The sequence below is a fragment of the Mirounga angustirostris genome, unplaced genomic scaffold (genome assembly GCF_029215605.1).
Source record: "Mirounga angustirostris isolate CCGP_5_RB_7025 unplaced genomic scaffold, mMirAng1.0.hap1 SCAF_5, whole genome shotgun sequence".
Taxonomy (NCBI): Eukaryota; Metazoa; Chordata; class Mammalia; order Carnivora; family Phocidae; genus Mirounga; species Mirounga angustirostris.
This window is the reverse complement of record NW_026991713.1, coordinates 11,633,951-11,656,341: the sequence shown is the minus strand read 5'-3', so window position 1 is coordinate 11,656,341 and position 22,391 is coordinate 11,633,951. Positions and strand designations below refer to the sequence as shown.

The 22,391-nt window shown below is 53.0% G+C and overlaps 1 protein-coding gene across 2 annotated transcripts in view; it reads right to left on the bottom strand.

Moving 5' to 3' along the window:
* MYH9 (myosin heavy chain 9) overlaps positions 1–22,391 on the bottom strand; it is a 90,669-nt gene that overhangs the window by 51,097 nt on the left and 17,181 nt on the right. The window contains exons 1-3 of one of the 2 annotated variants that reach the window (XM_064590636.1): positions 22,159–22,286; positions 8,183–8,534; positions 3,664–3,820 (exon numbers count right to left, since the gene is read on the bottom strand). In XM_064590636.1, coding sequence (XP_064446706.1) covers positions 3,664–3,820; positions 8,183–8,515 — 490 coding nt within the window. In that variant the 5' untranslated portion in view covers positions 8,516–8,534; positions 22,159–22,286. Of the gene's footprint in view, positions 1–3,663; positions 3,821–8,182; positions 8,535–22,158; positions 22,287–22,391 lie in introns of those variants that run through there. The other variant, XM_045872604.2, reaches the window with a different exon arrangement.

The following is a 22,391-nucleotide window of genomic DNA, read 5'->3' as shown; positions in this document are numbered from 1 at the left end:
CATGGAGCACTGGGTGTTATGCACAAACAATGAATCATGGAACACTACATCTAAAACTAATGATGTAATGTATGGGGATTAACATAAGAATAAAAAAATAATAATAATAATAAATAAAGATCTTATTTATTTGACAGAGAGAGACACAATGAGAAAGGGAACACAAGCAGGGGGAGTGGGAGAGGGAGAAGCAGGCTTCCCACGGAGCAGGGAGCCCCATGCGGGGCTCGATCCCAGGACCCCGGGATCATGACCTGAGCCGAAGGCAGACACTGAACGACTGAGCCACCCAGGTGCCCCTGGGCTGCTTTTCTGAAAATGAAAACGAACACTATCACTACGAACTGCAGGACAACAGGCAAACCAGAGCATTTAGGAGATGAAAGACACGGAGGTCCCAGGAACAGGCAAAGAACTTATCTCCTAAAAGTCCCCAAAGACACCAACTACCCTATTTGGCTAGTATGTCATAAGCCTCGGGCGGTTCAGGGAGGAAACCTTTTCCTAGTTCCTGTTTAGAGAAAAAGCAGAAAAGGAACAGGCTGGCTGTGCCTTTTCAGAGGTGAGTGGCAGAGAGCAACCCTGTTTTCCTGCAGGGCCCATGCTAAGGAGCTCATCCTCACGGCCCACTGACCCCGAGGCACCACCGTCCACACCTAACTTAGGGCGAGAACCACCACTCCTCTCTGGAACTTTCTTTACTGGTGAACCTTCTTTTCGTGATGGGAGCAACTTCTGTTAATTAACTTCCTCTCTGCTCCAAGAACAAGAAGGCTGTTGCTAACTGCTTTGCAGGTCAGCCGTGTACAACGAGAAGAGACTTGGAAATGTTATCAGTCAGTCCCCATGGGGGCTCAGGGCTGCAGCGAGTCCAGCATTACAGAGGGGAGGGAAAGACTCGCGGACTGAGGGCTAGAAACTACGGGGACCCTGCACCCGCACAGATCATTCTGGCTTCCTGGGCCCACAACGAATTTCCATCCCTAGTCTGCAAAGGATGAAACACCCGCCCACTTGCTCTCATAATTTGGGGAGCTCCCTGCTTCCTATCAAGGCCATTGTGTTCCAGCCGAGACTTCCTGCTCAACACAAAGCTCCAGCCCTCTGCTCATCCCCTTCTTTTTTCCAATGTCCACCAACCCTACTGTGCTGGCTTTTGCCCCTCAAGTTGTTTTTGTTGTTGGACAAAAATTGGACAAATCTCTTTAAGGAGGAGTCGTGCAGCCTGTCGGAAGAAAGGCTGGGAGTCCAGTTCCAAGGACTCTGATTGCTGGTGCTGTGCTCTGCGTCACGACATTGTTCTTGCCATAATGGCTTGCCTGAAAGTGAAGGAAGCCCGTGTGCTCGGAAACTGTTCAAATCCAGGATCCTGGGGTAGGAATGTGCCCTAATTCAGCAGCACAGAGCTCAGGAAGACTCCAGGGTGAACTTGTACCAGGCCAATTAAGACAGCTATGAGAAAACTGACTCATAACCTCTAGAGACACAGACTCAGGCTCTTCTGGAATCTCACAGAATGTTCTCCCACCAGACTGCTTTAGTTAGCACTTTTGAAACAGACATCCTACTTTAAAACTAAAGGGCTGGATTCCTCCAGAAATTTTCAGACATAAACAGAAGCCAAAGGCTAGGCCAAACTTGTACGTCCTGCATAATTCATCAAGCTTGGCAATGAAATGCCTTCCCCGCAACGCTGTGTGTACAGTACGAGACAGACCGCTCATCCCCCCTTCAAACCACTACACCAGGGATAAAGTTTGCTAATGCAACAAGGTTCTCGACTACAGCTGCCCAGCTTCATTGCAAAGTTCAAAGAACGAAATCATGCACGTGTATGAGGATTTGAGAAACCACTATCAATACGATGTTGTGAGCACAAGCCCCCCACCTAGAAGTTGGGTTTGACTGGGAATTACATGAAATGCTACCACATGCCAAGCACCTGGCTGAGCTTGAGAATATAAAGGCAACATGGGCCCCGTCCACATCTAGGAGAGAAAAACAAATGTGTAAACACCTAAGTCAAATAAGGTATCACCAAATCTAGCCCAGACATCCTCCCTGGAGGGCAGGCATGCTTCAGTTCTTGTCTTTAGCAAGAGATTAGGGACTTGCCAGGCACTGCAAGCAGCCAGCATGGGAAAGGCGGCTGGACGCAGGAAGGCCTGGGAGAGAAATGTAAGCAGGTCCATGTGGCGGCAAAATCAGGGGTAGGCAGGAAGCCAATTACAAAGGGCACTGTGGGGCGCCTGGGTGGCTCAGTTGGTTAAGCCACTGCCTTCGGCTCAGGTCGTGATCCTGGAGTCCTGGGATCAAGTCCCGCATCGGGCTCCCTGCTCGGCGGGGAGTCTGCTTCTCCCTCTGACCCTCCCCCCTCTCATGTACTCGCTCTCTCTCAAATAAATAAAATCTTAAAAAAAAAAAAAACAACAACAACAAAGGGCACTGTGCACTGCTAGCAGGTTCAGGGGTTACCTCTGGAGACATGAGGAGCCTTTTCGAGATTTTTTTCCAAGATTTCAAATCAGGGGGTTTGATCAGATTTACATTCTAGAAAGATGACCCTCTGCTCAAAGTAGAGGGAGGGCTCTATTAAGAGTGAAGATTAAGAGGTCACAGCGACAATGCAGGCGAACACCCCTGGAGGCCGTAACTGAGGTCAGGGCCACGGGATAAAAGAGGGGTAAGGGGAGCAGAAATATGAAAAGAGATAAAACCTATAGACGGTGCTGACGGACTTGAGAAAAGAGAGCAGAGAGCGGAGGAGTAAGCCAGACTCTGGGCTTGGGTGGCTGGGGAAATGGCAGCCAGGGACAAGGGGCCGGCACTGATCAGGGGACAGTCCCAGTCCTCAGCTGGAATGTGCCAGCAAAGCCACTCGAGTGGATGGGTCTGTCATCCAGAGGAACACCAGAGAGAGCAGCGAGACCTTGAGGGGCAGATGTGCGGGGGCAGGGGAGAGGCAGGAGAGAACCATGCAGAGGGGCGGGCAGAGATCAGGAGAACCAGAGATGGTCACACAGGAAGGAAGGGCTTTCAAAAGGAGTGGTGAAGATTGTCCAACGCTGGGGAGAGGTTAGGTTAAGATAAGAACACATGAGTACCACGGATTTAGCAACGCAGAAGGGAGGGTAACCTTGGTCGGACAGTCTGGAGAAGGATGGGGAGGCCTGTGGAGCAGACACTTCCTCTGCAAAGCTCCACTGTGATGAGAGAGAGCAGAGACAAACCACAGGGGTGCGGAATCCAGGAGAGATTTAGTGTCTGTTTCTTAAAGATGGGAAAAACCCAAGCACGTTTCCAGACTACGGGGAAGGAGCAAGAGAAAAGACGTGAAAAACAAGGAGGAAAGGGAGTATCTGGCAGAAGAAGGGGGCCTGGCAGTGACGGGACTGGCACAGAGAGTCTTTACAAGAATGAGAAATGGCGAGAATTAGGAAGTGTATTTTTTAAAGCTTCTAGAACATTCTCTCAACATATAAATATGTCCTTTGATAGCCATTAGCCTTGGCTCTCACACACTGACTCAGAGACCTCCGCGATGCACTGCACCACCACAAGGGCCGTGAACGCTGATCCAGCCCCTAGATGACCATGACACTGAACGTGAATGAGCACCTGCAAAGGTGTCCACGAGGCTGCAGGGGAAGGCCGAGCACTCACCTTGCATCATACTCCTGTAGGCGGTGTCTGTGATGGCATAGATGTGGGGGGGCATCTCATGCCTCTTCTTGCCCTTGTACATTTCCACAATCTCTTCAGAGTAGATGGGCAGGTTCTTATAAGGATTGATGACCACACAGAACAGGCCTGAATAGGTCTAAAGAAAAGAGCAGCAAACAGAAACAGGTTAGGAAGTCTTGAGTCTCAGCGGTGTGCAAACTTCGTGGCAAAGTGTCTGTGCCAAGGACCCGGAGTCGGGCTGACGTGAAAGCCCCGCCCCTGCAGCCCCCCACTCCCTGCTTCCCCGTCTGCTACAGGTGGAGGGGCACCACCCCCAGCTCTGCTCCTTTGGTGAGGGTCCTCCCTCAACTGCATGACTGCTGCCAGCTTTGCGTGCCAACAAGCAGGCGCCTCGGGCAAGACCCATAGCAGGCCTCGCAGACAGCGAAGTCCAGTTACAAAACTCCGATCCAAGGACAATTAGAAATGTGTCTGTCATCGTGAGATGCACAAAGAGAAAAGGATTTGGCTGCAGCAAGCAAACTGAGCGGAAACACAAAGTATTCTACCCTGAAGGACTCTCATAGAGATATTCCAGCCTCAACTTTTCCAGGACTGGGAAAAACTCCTGGCACTCCCCACCCAACCAGATCTTTTGTGGGCTAGTATATCACTGACAGCTCTCTCCCTCAAATCTTCTAGAGACATTCACATGACAATCCCTCAATAACTTAAACCCTGTGACAGGTGTTCAGTTGGGGGGGTACAGCTGTGTTTAAGCCTCTGGAGCAACCCTAACACCCTCTTCCAAGGACAATACGCCACAGGCCCTAAAGCAGCCATGATTCAGACACACCTGCAGCCAGCTGGTGTCATGACAGCTGAAGGTCATGAGGCATCTTCCTGGTCCGGGGCCAGTTCTCTGAACTCTTGTCTTTTTGTTTTCATCACCACGTTACCTCACCGCCCATGGTGGCGCCCCTCATTCCAACAGCAGCCGGCACCTAAGGGGCGCTGCGCACCGTGCCGGCCCCGCCCCTTCCAGGCCCCGCCCCTCTCCGGCCCCGCCCCAGCTGAAGACGGATCTAGTGGCTGAACCTAAAGGCGGGTTCCAGGCGGGGACCAGTCGGGAGGTCAAAGGCCCTTCCCAGCCATGGCCAACAGCTATGGCACTTGGACTTCCCAAGCTGAACTTAAAGACTAAAAGCAGAACTTGGGAGGGGCCCAGTAACTTCCAGGGGCCTGGCTGGGAAGAGCCGCCAAGTTTTGGAAATGACCAAGTGTGTCTGGCCGCCTCTTCTGCTGGGAGGCGGGGACGCGGGGCCCTCAAGTTTCTTTCTAACTGGGATAATCAGCCATTTGTTTTCCCTCCAACTCCTCTTTCACAAGGGACCGGGAAAGCTCTGAAGCAAAGAGGTCGGGACGCGGTGCTGGCCACCTGCAGTGCGGGTATCACAGTGAGAGAAAAGCGGGAGACTTCTGGTTTTCCCTCCGTGGGACTGCCGGGATGAAGTAGAAGGCCAGGGAGCAGTGAGGTCATCCCAGGAGCTCAGAAACAATTGAGCTCTGTTCCTGGGGTTTGAGAAAACCCACACTCTAGGAAATCAGCCCCATGAAAGCCAAGGACACATGGCCACACTTTTAGGGCATGCCTCAGGGCCAGATGTTTGCAAACAGCTGGTCGTGAGAGCAGAAGGGGACTGGGGGCTCCTAGGGCAAGGCTTTCTGACAGTTGGGTGAGCAGATGGTCCTGTGGATGGTTCTCCCTATAGAGCTTCAGAGTTCTCTGAGCTAATCCCATCCAACCAGCGGGTGTGAGCCCTGCAGCTCAGGTGGGAGGATGCACACCTGCCCTCGAGCCTTCCTCTGGATGCTCGTGGACGTGCAGACACAGAGCAAGTGGCTCTGCTCTCCCCATGGCCACGCCAGGGAGCTGCTCCATTCATGGGCCACAGAGGCTCTTTGTGCCCAGCCGCCCCCTATCCCAAGGCCTCACCCCCTGGGGAACAGACAGAGCAGCTGTGGCTCAGGATTAGCCACACCGCCCACAACACCAGGCAAACACACTGCACAAAGGCTCCCGGGTCGCAATTTGGAACATCGTGCGCAGAGAGAGGTGGACCGTGAATGAGGCAGCAACCCCTGCCCAGTGGCTTTGCTCCCCGCTCCCCCCCTCCACAGCTCTGCACCTGCTGGGGTCCCCATTAGGGCAATTGCAGAGACAACTGACTTCCCTTCTGGGGAAGATACTTAGGAAGGAGGCTAGTCTGAGGCAGGAGGAACTGCACACGGGAGGTGACAGAAACAGGAATGAATGCCTCCAACCAAAGAGTTCTGCCTGCCTCCAGAGTAAAACCCACGCTTTCAGAGGAAAGATGAAGCCACTAACATTGAACGCACTTCACTAACATTTCCCCTTGTGGGAGAGCAGACTGCAGCCAGCTGATACAGGCCACTGCAGGCCCCCCAGCGTGTGTCACACTCAGCAAATCCCTAGCAGGACACAAGCTGAACAGAGACACCAGTGAAGGCCACGCAGAGGACCAGCTACCTTCACTAAGAACAGCAACAGCTACGGAGCCCAGCCCTGCCGTGAAGCAGATGTGGGCTGGCGCTTGCACACGTCTCACCCGGGAGGAAGTGAGGCTCCTTGTGGCCTCGTCGTGTGGCCGGGAAAGGATCTGAACCATGTCCTGGAGGCTCCACCTCCCACGCCCTTCACCGCTCTGCCTCTGTGAGCAGAGCCCATGTCGGCTCCAGGGCACAGCAGGGTGGGTACAATAAGCTATGGAGACTGCCAAGGGGGTGTCCCACTCCCAGACAATGGGACTCGGCTTCCAGCTGCCCCAACAGACAAACAATGCTTCCTTCCAGGCCCCCTGCTTTCCTGCAAGTCACCAAATTCTGAATTTCAATGGTCAAGATCTCTAGGGACAGAGGCTTTTAATTTTGTCCATACAGTGCTCTCACCAAGAAAGAGAGAGCCAGGCTGAGGGTCAAGAAACCCGAGCTCCAGTCTCAGGCTGACCCTGCGCTGGGTTCTGGCCCTCTCTGGGCCTCAGCTCTCCCCACCTGCCGTATCAGCAGGCCGGACTAAGCTGGTCCACAAAGAACGACTCTTCCAGAAAGACCATTCTGTGTATGTCCTTACTGGTAGGTCCTGACTAATCAGGCTCATCCCCAAAGGGAGGTCATCAATGGCAGGAAACAAGAACCTCGTTATCATGGACCAATTTAGCAATGAGCAAAGTAACACAGCGCTGGCATGCAATCCGCCCGGTCAGGAGCTCTGGACAATCCAAGATGGGCCGTGGCTCCACAGAGGACTTTGGCACATTGCAGGGCACTCAGAAGTACCAGTCCAGTATGGTGGGGAAGGGCCCTGTGGAAACGTGTGCTGACGTCGGCCTAAGATTGTACAGAAAATAAAATGGCTGACTCTTTGGGGGCCCCTCACCATCCCTGTACCAGGATAAGCCCAGCACGTCCTTTTATTACATGTGTGATCATGAGCCAACCCCTGGGTCCGAGGCTTGGTCTTCCCATTAAAAGGGTTATAAAACTCTTGAGATGTTTTCTTCCTCCAATTCAAACACATTTTGAGAAATGTTTTATTCAGCTCCAAGACCAAGAAGGCCAAGGTGAATATAACAGCATATTTAAACAAGGAGCTATTTTAGGAATAATAAGAGCCAGATATTTCTTCCCTACCTGAGATGAAACTAGAAGGAAATACCTTGGAACTGAGCAGAAGAAATAAGAATTAGAAAGAACTCTGTGACCCTAGGACCATTAAGATTGTGAAGCCTATTACACAGGAGATAGGAAAACACTCCTCTCCTGACGTTTTCTAAAACGGGGATGAGCGGTCTCTCTGCAAAGGTGGCCCAAACAGTGCAGCAAGAGTAGAGCAAAACTTCTAAAACCCGGCTGCATGGCTGCCAGAAAGGGCCGCTCCTTCTCCTCTGCATGCTCTGGGCCTTACACGTGCCATTCTGGGCTGCTAAGCCTGGCACCAGAATTGAGGGTTCAAGTCTCGCTCTCGATGCTTGTCTCTGCTCAAAGCGCACTCCCTGGGGAAGCAAAGGCACGCTGACAGGCCTCTAAAAAGAACAAGATGGCAGAGAGTCTAAAAAAGAGACTGGGCAAAAGGGGAGGGGGAAGAGGACAGGTGGTGCAGGAGGAACGAGGTGGGAAACCAGGACATGGCATCCCTCGCTTCAGAAAGAACTACCCTTCCTATCTCCACCAAGACTGAGGACCAAGGCCCGTGGGTGGGCACAGCCCACGCACACCATAATATTCTCCCTCCATGCGATCTAAAACAGGTTTCCTGGTGTGTTTTTGGCTATGCAGAGAAAAAACAGAACATTCCGTGAGGACGCTAGCTTGCCGAAGTTCGAGGATGTCACCCCAGCTTTCTTCAAGCCCCCTACTCTCCCAGAGCACGAGCGCCCAGGCAGGCGAGGGGGACAGGACAGAGCCAGGGTTCCCGCCTCCAGCCCCAGGCCCCACTTACGTAGATGAGCCCTGAGTAGTAGCGCTCCTTGAGGTTGTGCAACACGGAGGCTTCATTGAGGCAAGTGAGCTCTGCCATGTCCTCCACCTTGGAGAACTTGGGCGGGTTCATCTTCTGGATGTCATCCTTGTTCACCTTCACCTTCTTCCCGTTCTCCACCAGCTCCACGATAGCCTCCTCGCCCACCTCCTCCTTGAGGCTGGCGGGCTCGAAGCCACTCTTGTCGGAAGGCACCCATACCAGCTTCTTGGCAGCCCAGTCGGCCTGGGCCAGGGGATTATTGATGAAGTTTTTATCCACATAGAGATACTTATCGGCAGCTTGCTGCGCCATGGCGATTCACAGCCAGGACCTAGGGAGAAACCAGGGCGAGAAGTGAGACACAACGACCTCAGAGGCGAAGGCCCACTGAACCCCTCTGACCTCAGCAAACAGTGCAGCAGTGGAGTAGAGCAAAACTTCTAAAACCCGGCTGCATGGCTGCCAGAATCTTCCCGCTCTCCATTTTGGGGGAAAAGATGTACATGACTGAAACAACAAGCTGTCATCAGAGATTGTCAGAAATTCACGGGAAGGTAGATCCTAGGATACATCCACAATCAAACTAATCTATAAACTACCGTGGTGTCGGGGCGCCTGGGTGGCTCAGTCGTTAAGCGTCTGCCTTCGGCTCAGGTCATGATCCCAGGGTCCTGGGATCGAGCCCCACATCGGGCTCCCTGCTCAGCGGGAAGCCTGCTTCTCCCTCTCCCACTCCCCCTGCTTATGTTCCCTCTCTCGCTGTGTCTCTCTCTGTCAAATAAATAAATAAAATCTTAAAAAAAAAAAACTACCGTGGTGCCGAATGATGAGCCTAATTTGAGTCTCAAAGACAGATGTAACTATAGTCACCACGCTACACACGCTGAGGCAGGAAAGAGAACACACACTTTAAGAGGACTTCCAACAAAAGCAAGTTTCTAATTAGCCCCCCAAAAAAGTCAACGAACTAAAACCGCGCACAGGGGAAGTCGCCAGTTTAAAAGGCTTTATTTCAAGGAGTCAACCAAGAGGGGAAAAAAAAAAACAAAAAAACCAACACACCAATATGTTCCCAAGAGATGCTAATTCCATCTTGATAATATAGCCCAAAGAAATAAGGCGAGAAGAAAAGAAGTCAGGCTCCAGGAAACATCGTGAACTGTAAAAGGCAAAAGATTTGAAACATCATGAACTCTAAGTGCTTCCCTTCTGGGCCACTAATGCGAAAGGCAGCCCTCAAATCCATGTCCAGGAGAACTTAAGCACATGTGTGTCTGCTTTTTTCAAAACTCATTTGCAAAATAAAGAGGATGAAATAATAATCCCTTACACCTGTGTGGTTTAATGGTTTATGAAATGCTTTCACATGCACTTTGCTATCTCAAAAGATCTTCGTTGGGACGCCTGGGTGGCTCAGTCAGCTAAGCATCTGCCTTCAGCTCAAGTCACCATCCCAGGGTCCTGGGATCAGGCCCCGAGTGGGGCTCCCTGCTCAGTGGGGAGCCTGCTTCTCCCTCTCTTCCCCGCTCATGCTCTCTCTTGCTGTCTCTCTCTCTCTCAAATAAATAAATGGAATCTTAAAAAAAAAAGATCCTCAGGATGCCTGGGTGGCTCAGTCGGTTAAATGTCTGCCTTCGGCTCAGGTCATGATCTTAGGGTCCTGGGATTGAGCCCCACATTGGGCTTCCTGCTCCTCAGGGAGCCTGCTTCTCCCTCTCCCTCTGCCTCTGGCCCTGATCATGCTCTCGCTCACTCTCGCTCTCTTTCTCTCAAATAAATAAAAATCTTAAAAAAAAAATCCTCGTTGTAACTGTGTGTGGTTGCCCAGGGGGGACTCGGGACTCCTGGTCCCGTGGCCCTTCCATAGGATAACCACAGTGCTTATTCCTGCTCAAAGGCTCAGGCCGGGACCTGCTGGGAGGACAGCTGGTTTAGGTAAACAGGGCGCAGGACTTTGAAACCATGGTCTGAGACAGAGCCAGCCAACAGCCCAGAGGAGCAGCCCAGCGGCTCACTGCCCGGCTCACAACGCAGGAAGGCCTTTCCCTTGTGAGGTCAAGAACCCCTCCCCAGGCCCGGGAGGCCAGGAGGACCCCAGATCCAAATCCAGAGTCACACAGGCTTTCACGCTTCCAGATTCCAACAGGGACTTGGGTACCAAGGAGGCTGGAGGTTTGGGAGGGACAGAACAAAAGGAAAAGTCTGGGCTGCCCAGGCCTTCTTATCTGGGCTCATTAAATGCTTTCCAGATCAAGACTAAGGGGCTCCCCTGGACATGTTCCAGGAGAGGGGCTGTTTTCCAGGAAATCTGCTCGCTCGCCTCCCCCCACCCCCACAGGAGGGAAGGCAAGTCCATGGAACAGAGCCTGGCAGTCTCCCCAGCAACCTCAGCTGGTGGCTTTGTTTACATTCCCAGCCAAGCAAACCCTAGCAGCCCCTCTTGGGGGACCAGGGGCATCATTCACCTGCAAGGACCACCCCCTGAGAGAAAGCAGCAGTCCACAAGGCAGGAAGGGACGGCCTGGCCTCATCTTCTGTTGTGGGGCTGGGGTCCCGGCAGTCTGCAGACCCCAAGCCACGCCAGCTTACTTCCAGCTATCCCGGCTCCCACGCCCACCAGGCCATTCAAGCAACTGGAAGGCTTCCCTCTGCCAGAGTACATACTAGCTGCCCTCTCCCTCTCTGCCATCCATCTGACCACTAACTAGCCAGGCAGCCTCCTCAGTCCTAGGACCCAGGCTCCCGAAACCAGTCTCCCCATCATCGTGCCACTGCCCTGCTTGAGGACTTGGAAGGATAACAGAGCACAGGGCTTCACAGGCTGCTGGTTCTGAACCTTTTTGCAAACTTCAAACCCAAAACGGACAAGACAATCTCCCATCAACATGCAAAAAGGGATTCACCTGAACCCTGTCCCCCCAAAACCCTAAGTCCCCTGCTGGTTATGAGTTCTACTACTCCAGCCAATGAAGACACCCAAGGATATCACCTGCCCTTTACGAGATCCCTCCAAGAGGAGAGAAAGGGGATAGTCATCAGGTAACCTACCAGCATCAACCCCACTGGACCATCAATCACCCTGCAAAAGATCTTTTATTATCCCCAACTTATAAATGAGGAAACAGGCTCAGAGAGGGCAAGTTACTTGCACAGAGTCGCCCAGTCCAGTCACAGTGCAGGGCTCTAACCCAGATCGCTGGGCCCCCCAGTCTGGGCTCTCCCTGGCACACATGTGCTGGGGTCCCACGGAAGAAGTCAGACTGGCACTGGAGCCGGGTCAGACTCGGCCGACACATTGAGTGGGACACGGGGAGTGTGGGGAATACATTCCACAGCGTTCAACACACATTTACTGAGTGCTGTCAGGCAGGCGGGGAGGCTGAGTGAGCCTTCCCAGCATGGACCGCGTGGCCGGTTCAAAAAGCAGAGTGCGGTGGAACTTTCTCACTCCGTGGCCTGCTACTGTCCACGAGAGCTGCCCAGTGGCGAGGCTGCAAGGACTTCCGGCCTCATCGGACTCACTTCGTCCCAACAACAGCAGCCCTAGGGGGACCCACCCAAAGCAGCCATCTGGTGGCTGGGCAGCTCGGCGGCACAGCAGCTCCCTCTGCGCTGCAGGCACCGGGCACCCGGCCGCCGCGGGAAATGCACCGGCGGCTGGGCGCTGGGGGGCCATGAACACAGCAGCTGTTGGCAGGGGACAAGTCCACGGGGCGCCTCGCTCTGCCCTCCTTCCAGGCCAGTCTACCCCTGATGAGACCTGGGGTCTGCGCTTCCTGGAAGGGGGGGGGTCAGACTGTGACCCCTCAGGGCTGGGCCAACACAGAGGGCTACACCCTTCTCTGCCTCCAGGGGCTGCCAAGGCTCCCATGCATGGTAGGCCTAGGGCGTGCATCCCTGCTCACCTCCCTGCCCCTCTCTGAGCAGAACTTTTCATTAAACCCGGCTGAGCCCTGTCCGGCCAGGCCAAGGACAGAGCTCTCTGGTGTCAGCAGCTCTGCTGGAATGACGTGGGTTAGCAGCGGCGCCAAGATCAATACGTGGGTTGGATGAGGCGGGGCGGGGCACGGAGGTCACCGTGAACAATGGGGTGTATTAAAGCCCTCCCACCAGCACAGACAGGAACACCCACATTCAGTGACCGCGGCTGAGCCCCGGGGTCCGCCTGAGTCGGGGGGAGGCCCCTGGGCCCTGGTGGCCGCGGACTCGTGTGCGTGCGCCCACAGGGCTGCCAGCGGTGCAGATGGAGTAAGCCATCACGGTCCAGCGCTGTCAGAAATGAAAGGGGGCATCAGGGAAGGGACGCTAGCGAGGCAGTGGCCGCTTTCCCCCTCCCTGGCCTGGGACCATGCTAAATGGCCTGACACTTTGCACAAAAGAAGACAAAATCAGAGAGGGAGACAAACCAAAGGAGATTCTTCACTCCAGGGAATAAACTGAGGGGAGGGGGGTGAGGGGGATGCGGTGGCTGGGGGAAGGGCATTCAGGAGGGCACGTGATGTGATGAGCGCTGGGTGTTCTATGCAACCGATGAATCCCTAGACTCTACCTCTGAAACTAATCATGCACTACATGTTAATTCACTGAATTTAAATAAAATTTAAAAAAAAATTTTTTTAAAGATTTTATTTATTTGAGAGAGAGAATGAGAGAGAGAGCACGAGAGGGGGGAGGGTCAGAGGGAGAAGCAGGCTCCCCGCTGAGCAGGGAGCCTGATGTGGGACTCGATCCTAGACTCCAGGATCACGACCTGAGCCGAAGGCAGTCACTGAACCGACTGCGCCATCCAGGCGCCGCTAAAATAAAAATTTTTTTAAAACTTTATATAATATAAAAGTTTTCAAAATGAGGGGCACCTGGGTGGTGCAGTCAGTTCAGCGTCTGCCTTTGGCTAGGGTCCTGATCCCGGGGGTCCTGGGATGGAGCCCCAAGTTGGGCTCCCTGCTCAGCGGGGAGCCTGCTTCTCCCTCTGCTCCTCCCCCTGCTCGTGCTTTCTCTCTCTCTCAAATAGTTTTCAAAATGAAAGAAAAATATCCCCATAAATTCCTGAGACCCTCCCCCTAAAATCAGTTTTCTCTTTTTTTATGGTCCTTCTAGTCCTTGTTCATAGAAAACACTGGAGATTTTTAATGATCATAGGCAGAGCATGGGGTTTCACGTTGTGGATTTTTCCTATTTATTGTGACTGTTTCCCCATAGGGCCACAGAGTTTGCTTTTTGATCATTTTCATCCAAACACTTCACTTTCCAGCTAAAGATAGAGGCTCTGAGAGGGAAGTGATCCCACCCAGTCACACACCTGGAGAAGCGACGACTCATATTCAGGACTCCTGACTCCAAGGCCTCCTTGGGAAACACTTTTAATGGCTGCATAATATTCCAAAGTGATGGGGGGGGGAACCCACCACTTAACTAGGTATTTTTCCTTATATGGTGGGCCACCTTGAGATAAATTCCCAGAAGTGGAGTTACTGGAACAAAGGAACATCCAGACATTTTTATGGCCTTGAGAAGTATTATCAAAATGCCGTCCAAGAGGGTTGACTGGTATGCATGGTCACGTGAGCAGCATGCCCATATGGCAGCTGCGACATCAGCCCTAGGAAAACCGTCTGCAGGAAAACGCTTGGGGGTTCGGATCAGGGAACCTCAGGGAATTCTGGAAATCTGCGGGACGTGCAGGCCAGCAAAGAGTTAAGGAGCAAGAAAGCAGCTTCCCCCATTGGAGAGCAGATCCGGTGAAGGCCAGCCCTTTCCACACCAGCTGCTTGTGGGTGCCAGCCCAACTCCAAGAAACCCAAGTAGTTGCCTTTTTAGGCCATAATCGAGAGGACACGACCAGAGGCTAAATTAGGACTCTCAGGAAATGATGAAACTGAAAGTAAATAGGTTGACCAAAAACCTCTGCTTTCGACCCAAAATGTAATTCCTTGATTGTCTGCCTTCTCCCCTTCCCCGCCCCCCACCCCCGAACATCCATCTGGACCTTTTACTCCTTCCTTATTTTCCCAAGGACCCCTCTCTCTCCCTCCCAGCTTCCCACCCTTCGCTTGGTTCTCTTTTTACTGACTTGTGTGCCTGTTTGGAAAAGAAACAGCTAGCCCCTTAAAGACAGAATTTATTTGACTGGGACAAATCATTGGTCCAAACACCGCAAGCTTGTCCATTCCTAGACAACGAGGGTCTATGTCATGCCTTCCATGTCCAAGTTCTGGGCCTGGAGCTTCAGGTCCTCCCATCCCATCTCAAAGCTACCCTGTCCGAGGGGCCGAAGCAGCTCTCTGTCCTCACCATCCCCACAGGTGAGGGCAACGAGGCCCACACGGGTCACAAAACCCAGGTTCAAACTCAGAGCCGCTGGGCTTCTGCCTCAGCTGCCTCCCCTGGGAGCTCTCTGGTGCTCTCTGGGGAGAACACAAACCCAGAACCCCCTGGTTCATTAAGCAAACCAGGACACAGACACTAATCATGCCAACTTGAAGCTGCAAACCCCACCTCCTGGTGCTGCTTTGTACCAAGGACTCTTCACACCGCAACTTAAAGACTGCTGGCGCTAGAAGAAAGGTGAGGGGTCTGACCTCGGGTGAGCCACTTCCGTTCTCTGAGCCAAGGTCCCAGTTCAGAGACCCGGTGACCTCAACTCAGACTCCGGAAGCCCTGTTTCCAGCTCCATCACCTCCTCTGCTTGTTTTTTTATCCCCACCCCAACCCAGAGAGCACAGGGGAACATGTCCCTTCTCCTTTCTCCCTCTAGCCATTGCTTCTGAGTTAAGCGAAACTATCAAGGTGCCTGAGGTTCTATGAAGGCGGCTGCTGAAGTAATATAGAAATTGTCAAACCCCTTAGGATTTACTGATTCAATGAACTCATACATACTGAGGGTCTATGTGCAAAAATATGGGACAAAGGTACAAAGGACCCAAGAAGTTTATAACGTAGTGGAACCTTCGCTGTGGAGGGGAGGACCATGTCAACAGCCAACACCAACACAAGACTCAATGAAGAAAGACGAAGGAATGAGTCACTCGCTGCAGGAACAGAGAGGAAGGGGTAAGTCAATGCAAAACTCAAAGCGGCAGGAGGTTCATGGAAGGGATGAGATGTAAACTGGGTCCTAGATGATGGGAAGAGTACTGGTTGGGGAGGGGAAGAGGTGGTACCAGGCCAAGGGAGAAGAGGGGGCAGTTCTTCATGAACTATACAATGATGTGATGGGTTAAGGCAGGGCTCCCCAGCCTCAGCACTGTGAACACCTGGGGCCATGGAATTCTTTGTCATGGGGGCTGTCCTGTGTATTGCAGGATATTTAGCAGCATCTCTGGCCTCTACCCACTAGACAAGAGTGCATTCCATCCCCATTTGGGACAACAAAAAATGTCTCCAGACACTGCCGAAGATGGGGACTAGGGGAGCAAAACGGCCCCCAGTTGAGAAGCACGAATTTAAGGGGTGTCGCAGGAGTAAATACTGCACAGAAGCCAGACTTCAGCTTAGTAAACCCTCTCCGGAGTCCAAAGTGCGTTCTTTTTTTTTTTTTTTAAGATTTTATTTATTTATTTGAGAGAGAGAATGAGACAGAGAGAGCACGAGACAGGGGAGGGTCAGAGGGAGAAGCAGACTCCCCGTTGAGCAGGGAGCCCGATGCAGGACTCGATCCAGGGACTCCAGGATCATGACCTGAGCCAAAGGCAGTCACTTAACCAACTGAGCCACCCAGGTGCCCAAAGTGCACACTTCTAAAAACAGAAGATGCCCAGTGAAAAGTGATTCCCAGGACCCACATAGCGGGCCCCACCCACTATGGATGGCACTATCACCAAGGAGTGACTGTCCCTACAATGCACTGTTATTTTAAGGGATCTGACCTGAGCCCACTACCGGACTGTTCTCTAAAGATTCCTGAAAGTCCCAATTAAAAAAAAAGAAAAAGAAAAAATCAGGCAAAGAGGGCTAATGTGCCTCCCCAGGCAGGGCACGAATCTCCAGAAACTCCAACACAGCCGCTCGGCTGGTGATGCACAACCTAGCTGGCCAGCATGAAGAGATCCGGGTGAATCACGGAAGGCAGGCAGGCAGCCATGCTGGGGGGGTGGGGGGGGTGCTCCCCTGGCTGTGCTGGCTCACCCCATAGCCTGGGAATTCCATCAACTGCCATTTATTGAAAGGTTCTGACACATCAGGATTAGTCCCAGGGACGATACCCATAAATGTATCCCAGCCAGAAATCTCCTGCAAACCCCTGCGAATATATCTGAGTGCCTACCAGTCGATGTCTCCACCTGGAGAACCCACAGCACCATCACACCTGAACTCCCCCAAACCTGCGCTCTCTTCTGGGTCTCCATCAAGACCCCGTCTGTCTGGTCACCCAAGACCGTCACTGTAAACTCCTTCTGGTGGATCAGCAAAGCCCTCTGTCATTCTCACGGCCAGTGCCCTGCTCCAGGACTGCACCCCCTCCTTTCTAGACTGCATAGCCTGCCTCCTTCCTGGCCTTCCCCAGAGTCTTCTACCTCCTTCCAATCCAGACCCCCTGCTGAGTTTCTGTGCGTGCCATATCCTATTTTATTGACAATCACTCACCAGTTCGAAACAGTTCAATGGCTCCACATCTTCTCCAGAATAAAATCTAATCATCTTTTTCATGGTGAACAAGCCCTTCGCGACCCTACCCATCAATCTCCTCCATGCTCTGGCCCGGCCTCATAACTGCGTCCTGTTCACAGCCCCCTCTGCTCATGCCGCCTCCTTCTCTGCACCAGGAGCCCTCTCTCAAAGTTCAACTCCAATGTCCTCCTCCGGAAGGCCCTCCTGGATAGCTACAAAAGGACTTCCCGTGAGTAATCAAACAGCAGTTTCATCTGAGCACAGGACGCAGGTCTCACTCATGTCCTCGATTTCAGATGTCTAGCACAATGCCTGACCCCAGCAGGTGCTCAGTTAAAGTTCCCTGAATGAATGTATGTGGAACATGGCAAAGAGAAGGAAGGAGTAACGGGGAAGCTTTCTAAGAAGCTGGAAAATCGCCTTGAGCTGTGCAGAGGGCCACAGGGTTCGAGAGAGGACGGGAACAAGGAGACCCAAGCTGGGAGCACGCACAAGGCTCACAGCCACTTAACTGACATTTATGGACTAGTTCTTACATCCCCAAAACAAGAAGGGAAAGAGAGCATAGTGGGGCTTTCAATCCACAGGGAGAAACAGGAGTGAAAATAATTTATTGGCCCCCAAGAAGCTTTGCATAAGGTGCTCAGTTTTCTGGAACCTTCTAGCACCTCCTGACTAACCAAGGTGGAGGTACCCACCATCTACCACCAGACACACCAGAAAGGACCTTGGCTGGTGTGGCGTGGCCTCTGCCTTTGTCGGGACCCATGAAAAGGCCTCAGACTGCCCTTCCTGCCTCTCCTGGAGCCCTCGGTCCGCATCTGCTAAGCAAGTGCTGCGGACACCGATTTTGGTACCAGCTCTGAACAGACAGATGGAACTTGGTAAAACCACGGCGATACAGAGCACTGATTCTGCAAATCCCAAGATAAGTTTGTAATTCACTGTGATCAAATGGAATGGGTATAAATTTGGAGTCACACCGACTCGGATTTGAATCCCCCACTCAATTCCTTGTAACCTTGAAGCTGTTCACGCCGCAATTTCCTAGCTTTAGAGTGAGGGAAAAATCTGTATCAGAGGAGTTGTAACTCAAATTGCCAGGAAAGACTTGGACACTGAATAAGAACTTCCAGATCTCATCCTCCTGACCTAATTAACCCTAATCCTTCTCTACAATGACACCTGGGGCCTCTGAACAAAGTTTCCAGAAGTTCGGTGACTCTTTCTCCATGTTACACGGGTCCGCAGAGAACAACATGGCACAGCACGCTGTCTCCCAACTAGTAATTTAGCACGAAGGAAAAGGGTTCCATGGCCAAAGGAGATTGGAAACCTGCCTCCCCGTGGCCCTCCTGCCTAGGAAATGCTCTGAGGAGCCTGCAGTCAAGGAAGCCCACTCACTGCACTTTGTCCATCAGGCTAAGCACCCTGGGCTATCCTGCACAGTACTGGCCTGGAAATGCTGGTCTGGCGGGATGTGCATGAGGCCTTGGGCAGAAGAGCTGAATTTGAGTCTGCCTTGGCACTGACCAGCTGCTCGGCTATCAGGCTCGAACAAGATAATGGACCACAGGAGCCGCCCTGCATAAACATGGGGGCTATTAGAACAATCATCTACAGGGAGGAACTGGCACTCTACCACCCAGGGCCAAACTTACAGCAGTAGTCCACCCTAAGGTGCTCATTCTCCCCAGGATGCCGAGGTGGGGGAGGAGGGAGGGGGAAGGGGAGGGTCCTCCCAGCGCCCAGAGCCCAGGAGGCAGAAGCTGCTGAGGACTGGGAGGATGGGCCCCCTTCCTCCCCACCTCAGGAATGCTGTTTGCTTACAGAAGAAGCTGGGACTTGTTGTGGTTAGCAGTATTCCAACCCAAGCCTATGTTGATGCTTAGCAGATAAGAAAACCAGACCAGAGACAAGCCAGAAGAGGAATTTAGGACCAGAGCCCCAGAACCCACCCCCTTTGCCCTCCCCTCCACAGAGGCCACATGGAGGGGCTGCCAGGACTCCTCAGGGCCCGGGGAACACTGCCTGACTACAGAAGGCAGGGCCTGGGGTTACTTTGGCTTTGCTCTGCACCCGAGGAAACCAGACCATCAAAGATGACACCAGAGGGGCGCCTGATGGCTCAGTCGGTTGAGCAGCCGACTCTTGGTTTCGGCTCAGGTCATGATCTTGGGGTCCTGGGATGGAGCCCTGTGTCTCGCTCTGCGCTCAGCGGGGAGTCTACTTGAGGATTCTCTCTCTCTCTCTCTCCCCCTCTGCCCCTCCCCCTCCTGCACGCACATGAACTCTCTTTCTCTCCCTCTCTAAAATAAATTAATTTATTTTTAAAAAAAGACACCAGAACTTCGTGCATAGTAGAGTCCCTCCTCCTCCTCCGTGGGTAAGGACGGAAGGTGGGCGAGGCAGGGGGAGGGAGGGGTGGGAGTAGCTGGAGCGGAGGCTGGAGGGGATAAGCACAGCAGGTCACCCAGGGTCTTATCAACCACGCTGAAGAATGTGGATTTTAGTGGAGGGACAAGGGGAGGCCACCTGGGGGTGGGGAGGGATAACATCATCGGATTTGTATTTTAAAGAGATCACCCTCTCTGACCTCACTTGGAGGGGGCACGAGAAGTGAGCAGCTGTAAAGCAGTCGGGAGGTCCCAGCAGCGGGCTTGCAATCTAAGAGAGGGCAGAGTCCCAGGACAGGGCTAGGGAGAAAGTGGTTAAATGCCACAAGAAATGGACAAATGAAGGCACAGGTGGCACCCTCTGATCTACTACTGGACATAGCCCAGCTCAGGGAGAAGCAGGAGTCAATGCCCACTGCAGCCATTTCCTCCGAAGTAAGAAGTGACCTGGCATCCCAGGGCCTCTCCAGCTTATCTCAGGCATCATATGTCACCCAGACCAAAGTGCCCAAATGGGTCTCCTCCTCTTAAGATACCATCCCTATCTTCCGGTCCACAAGATACATTCTTAATGAATGACTCAATCAACCAATCAGGGCAGAAAGCAGAGGGAGAAGCCAGCCCCAAGGTTCCATTCAAGAATTCTGCCACTGAGGGCGCCTGGGTGGCTCAGTTGGTTAAGCGACTGCCTTCGGCTCAGGTCATGATCCTGGAGTCCCAGGATCGAGTACCGCATGGGGCTCCCTGCTCGGCAGGGAGTCTGCTTCTCCCTCTCCCACTCCCCCCTCTCGTGCTCACTCTCTCTCTCTCTCTCTCTCAAATAAATAAATAAAATCTTAAAAAAAAAAAAAAAAAAGAATTCTGCCACTGAGCATGCCCATCCTGCCTCAAGAGAAAGATCCTCATGGCCTTTAGAACCCAACCAACTCCTGTGCCCAACGCCTCCCAACTGTCCTTCCAGCCCCACCTCTCCTGTCCCCTGCCACCCTCTATTCCAGACACAGCTCCCCAGGGAAGAGTCTGTGCTCTGCGGCCAACTCTCCCATCACCTGGGCAGCCTTTCCTAACATGGCAGATTATTCATCGGGCTCCCTCCCCTCCCCAGACCGTTTCCAGCATAACCTTCCTTACACCCGCAACCACTGCTTCTCTGCCTGTCTTCCCATCAGCCGTCAGACTCCTTGAAGGCAGGGGCTGTCCCCTCCTCCCCCAGACCCCAAACGCTGGTGCTGACTGAGCCCAGGGTTCAGAGAGGTCCTCAATCAATGCCTGGGGAAGTGAGCCGAAGCGTTCAAGATGCTTGGGTGCACGGCTCACGTTGTGTCTTCTGGAAGCCGAGCTGTCCACGAGAACAACCAATTCCAAAGGTAACCCTCCCAACCCCTCCTGTCTAACACTGGGGGGCGGGGAGCACGGCAGCAAGTTTATACAGCTTTCACTCAGTGGGGAGGCCCCCAGCTGGACCTGCAGTAAGTCATCCGCATTGGACCCTTGACTTTGCCTATAACTGGTTCAATATTTGCATAGTGAGATCACACACGGGCCTCCCCTCCCGGGGGATGAGCTCTCACTCAGCCACCACCGAGGAGAGCCTGCCAAGAGAAGCCCGCGGTTTCAGATACCAGGGCTCTGAGCCCCAGACTCGCCCCCAGGTGTGACAAGGTTGACGCAAGTGCTCGGCCACCTTCCCGTTAGGAGCTGCGCACTGAGCACGGGACCCTGCCCTCCCGCAGACAGCATCCCCAGCGCTTTCCCGAGGGAGCACGCGCTGCCCGAGGGGCAACTGAACCCTCCTAACCCTCCAGTTGCCCGCAGCGGAGTTACTCCTTCCCTTTGGTTCTGCTGATAGGAGGGTTTTTCTCTCCTCAAGCATATGAGCAGAGTTTGCTGAAACCCAACACAGAAAAATAACCATACTGAAAAGATCTAATTATACGGCCACCGTCTCAGTGGGAAAGTGCAGTGCGCTGGGTTTCCTAAGTCCACATCGTGACGGCGGGGAAATGCAACCCGAGATGAGAAACTGAAGATAATTTCTGAAGACCACTGCGCCCCGAACCCACCAGGCCGACAGCAGCTTGTTATTCTGAGTGATGTTTAAATAATACAACACACACACATACACACACACACAGCTCTGAGGGGTACAGCCACTACTGCCAACAGCCATCCCAACCCTATTCCTGCTGGGCTGAGTGCTCTAAGGCCACACATGGGTCCCCGGCACCGCCGGAACCCCGCGGCCCAACACACGGAAGTGCTGAAAAATACTCATGAGCTGGAGTCATGGGGAAGGTTCCAGACTCCCAAAAGGTCCGAAGTCCAGGGATCAAACACCACAGACTCTCTGCCACCCATTTGCAGGGTGCCTGACGTTAAGACCAATAATCCTGCACCTTATCGTCCAAACAGAAGTGACTCTGGTGTGGTTCGTTTCCCCGTTTCCCTCTTGAGCTCGGAAGAGGTGGCCTCCAGGACCTTATCACTGTCCTCCTCCTCCTCACCCACCCTTCCAGCTAAATCTGATGTTCATTTGTTTCTAAGAGACACATGACTGGCCAGGGGTCAATCTTCCTGAATTGATCAAGCCGTCATTTGTCATTTGAGTCAACTCTGATAATGAGCTTCACCACAGAAAGGAGACAGCCCTTCCAAACAGTGATAACTAATTCATGACATTCTCAGAAGGCGTCTTAGAAGGAACCCGACTCAGGAGGCAGCCAGACGGGCCCTACAACTCCAGACCCATCACTTAACTAACAGAAGACACTGCCCGGTTGCCTTGGCCCCCTGGGCCTTAATTCCTCCATTTATAAAAGCGAGGTCTACCAGCTCCCCCCCGCCCCGCAGGACAGCTGTGAGTCCTTGAGAGCCTGTGGGGGTGCAGCCCCTACCCCAGGTCTAGCGGACAGTCCCAGCTCTGCAATGTGGTCAGAGCACTGCTCAACTCACAGAACTATTGTGAGGATCACAATAGGCTAGCGGAGGAGCGGTGCTTGGTGGTGCCCTGGGTCTGCAGGCCGAGGCGCCCCTCTCCACAATCTTCGCCTCTTCTCAAGAAGTCTGTGTCACCAATGAGCTCATAATGAGTCAGTCACAAGCTCTGCCCTCCCAGAGCCCACTTCAGGGGTTTGAAGTCACATCCTGCCTAGCCTAACTCAACATGATTTATTCCACCCCAGGAA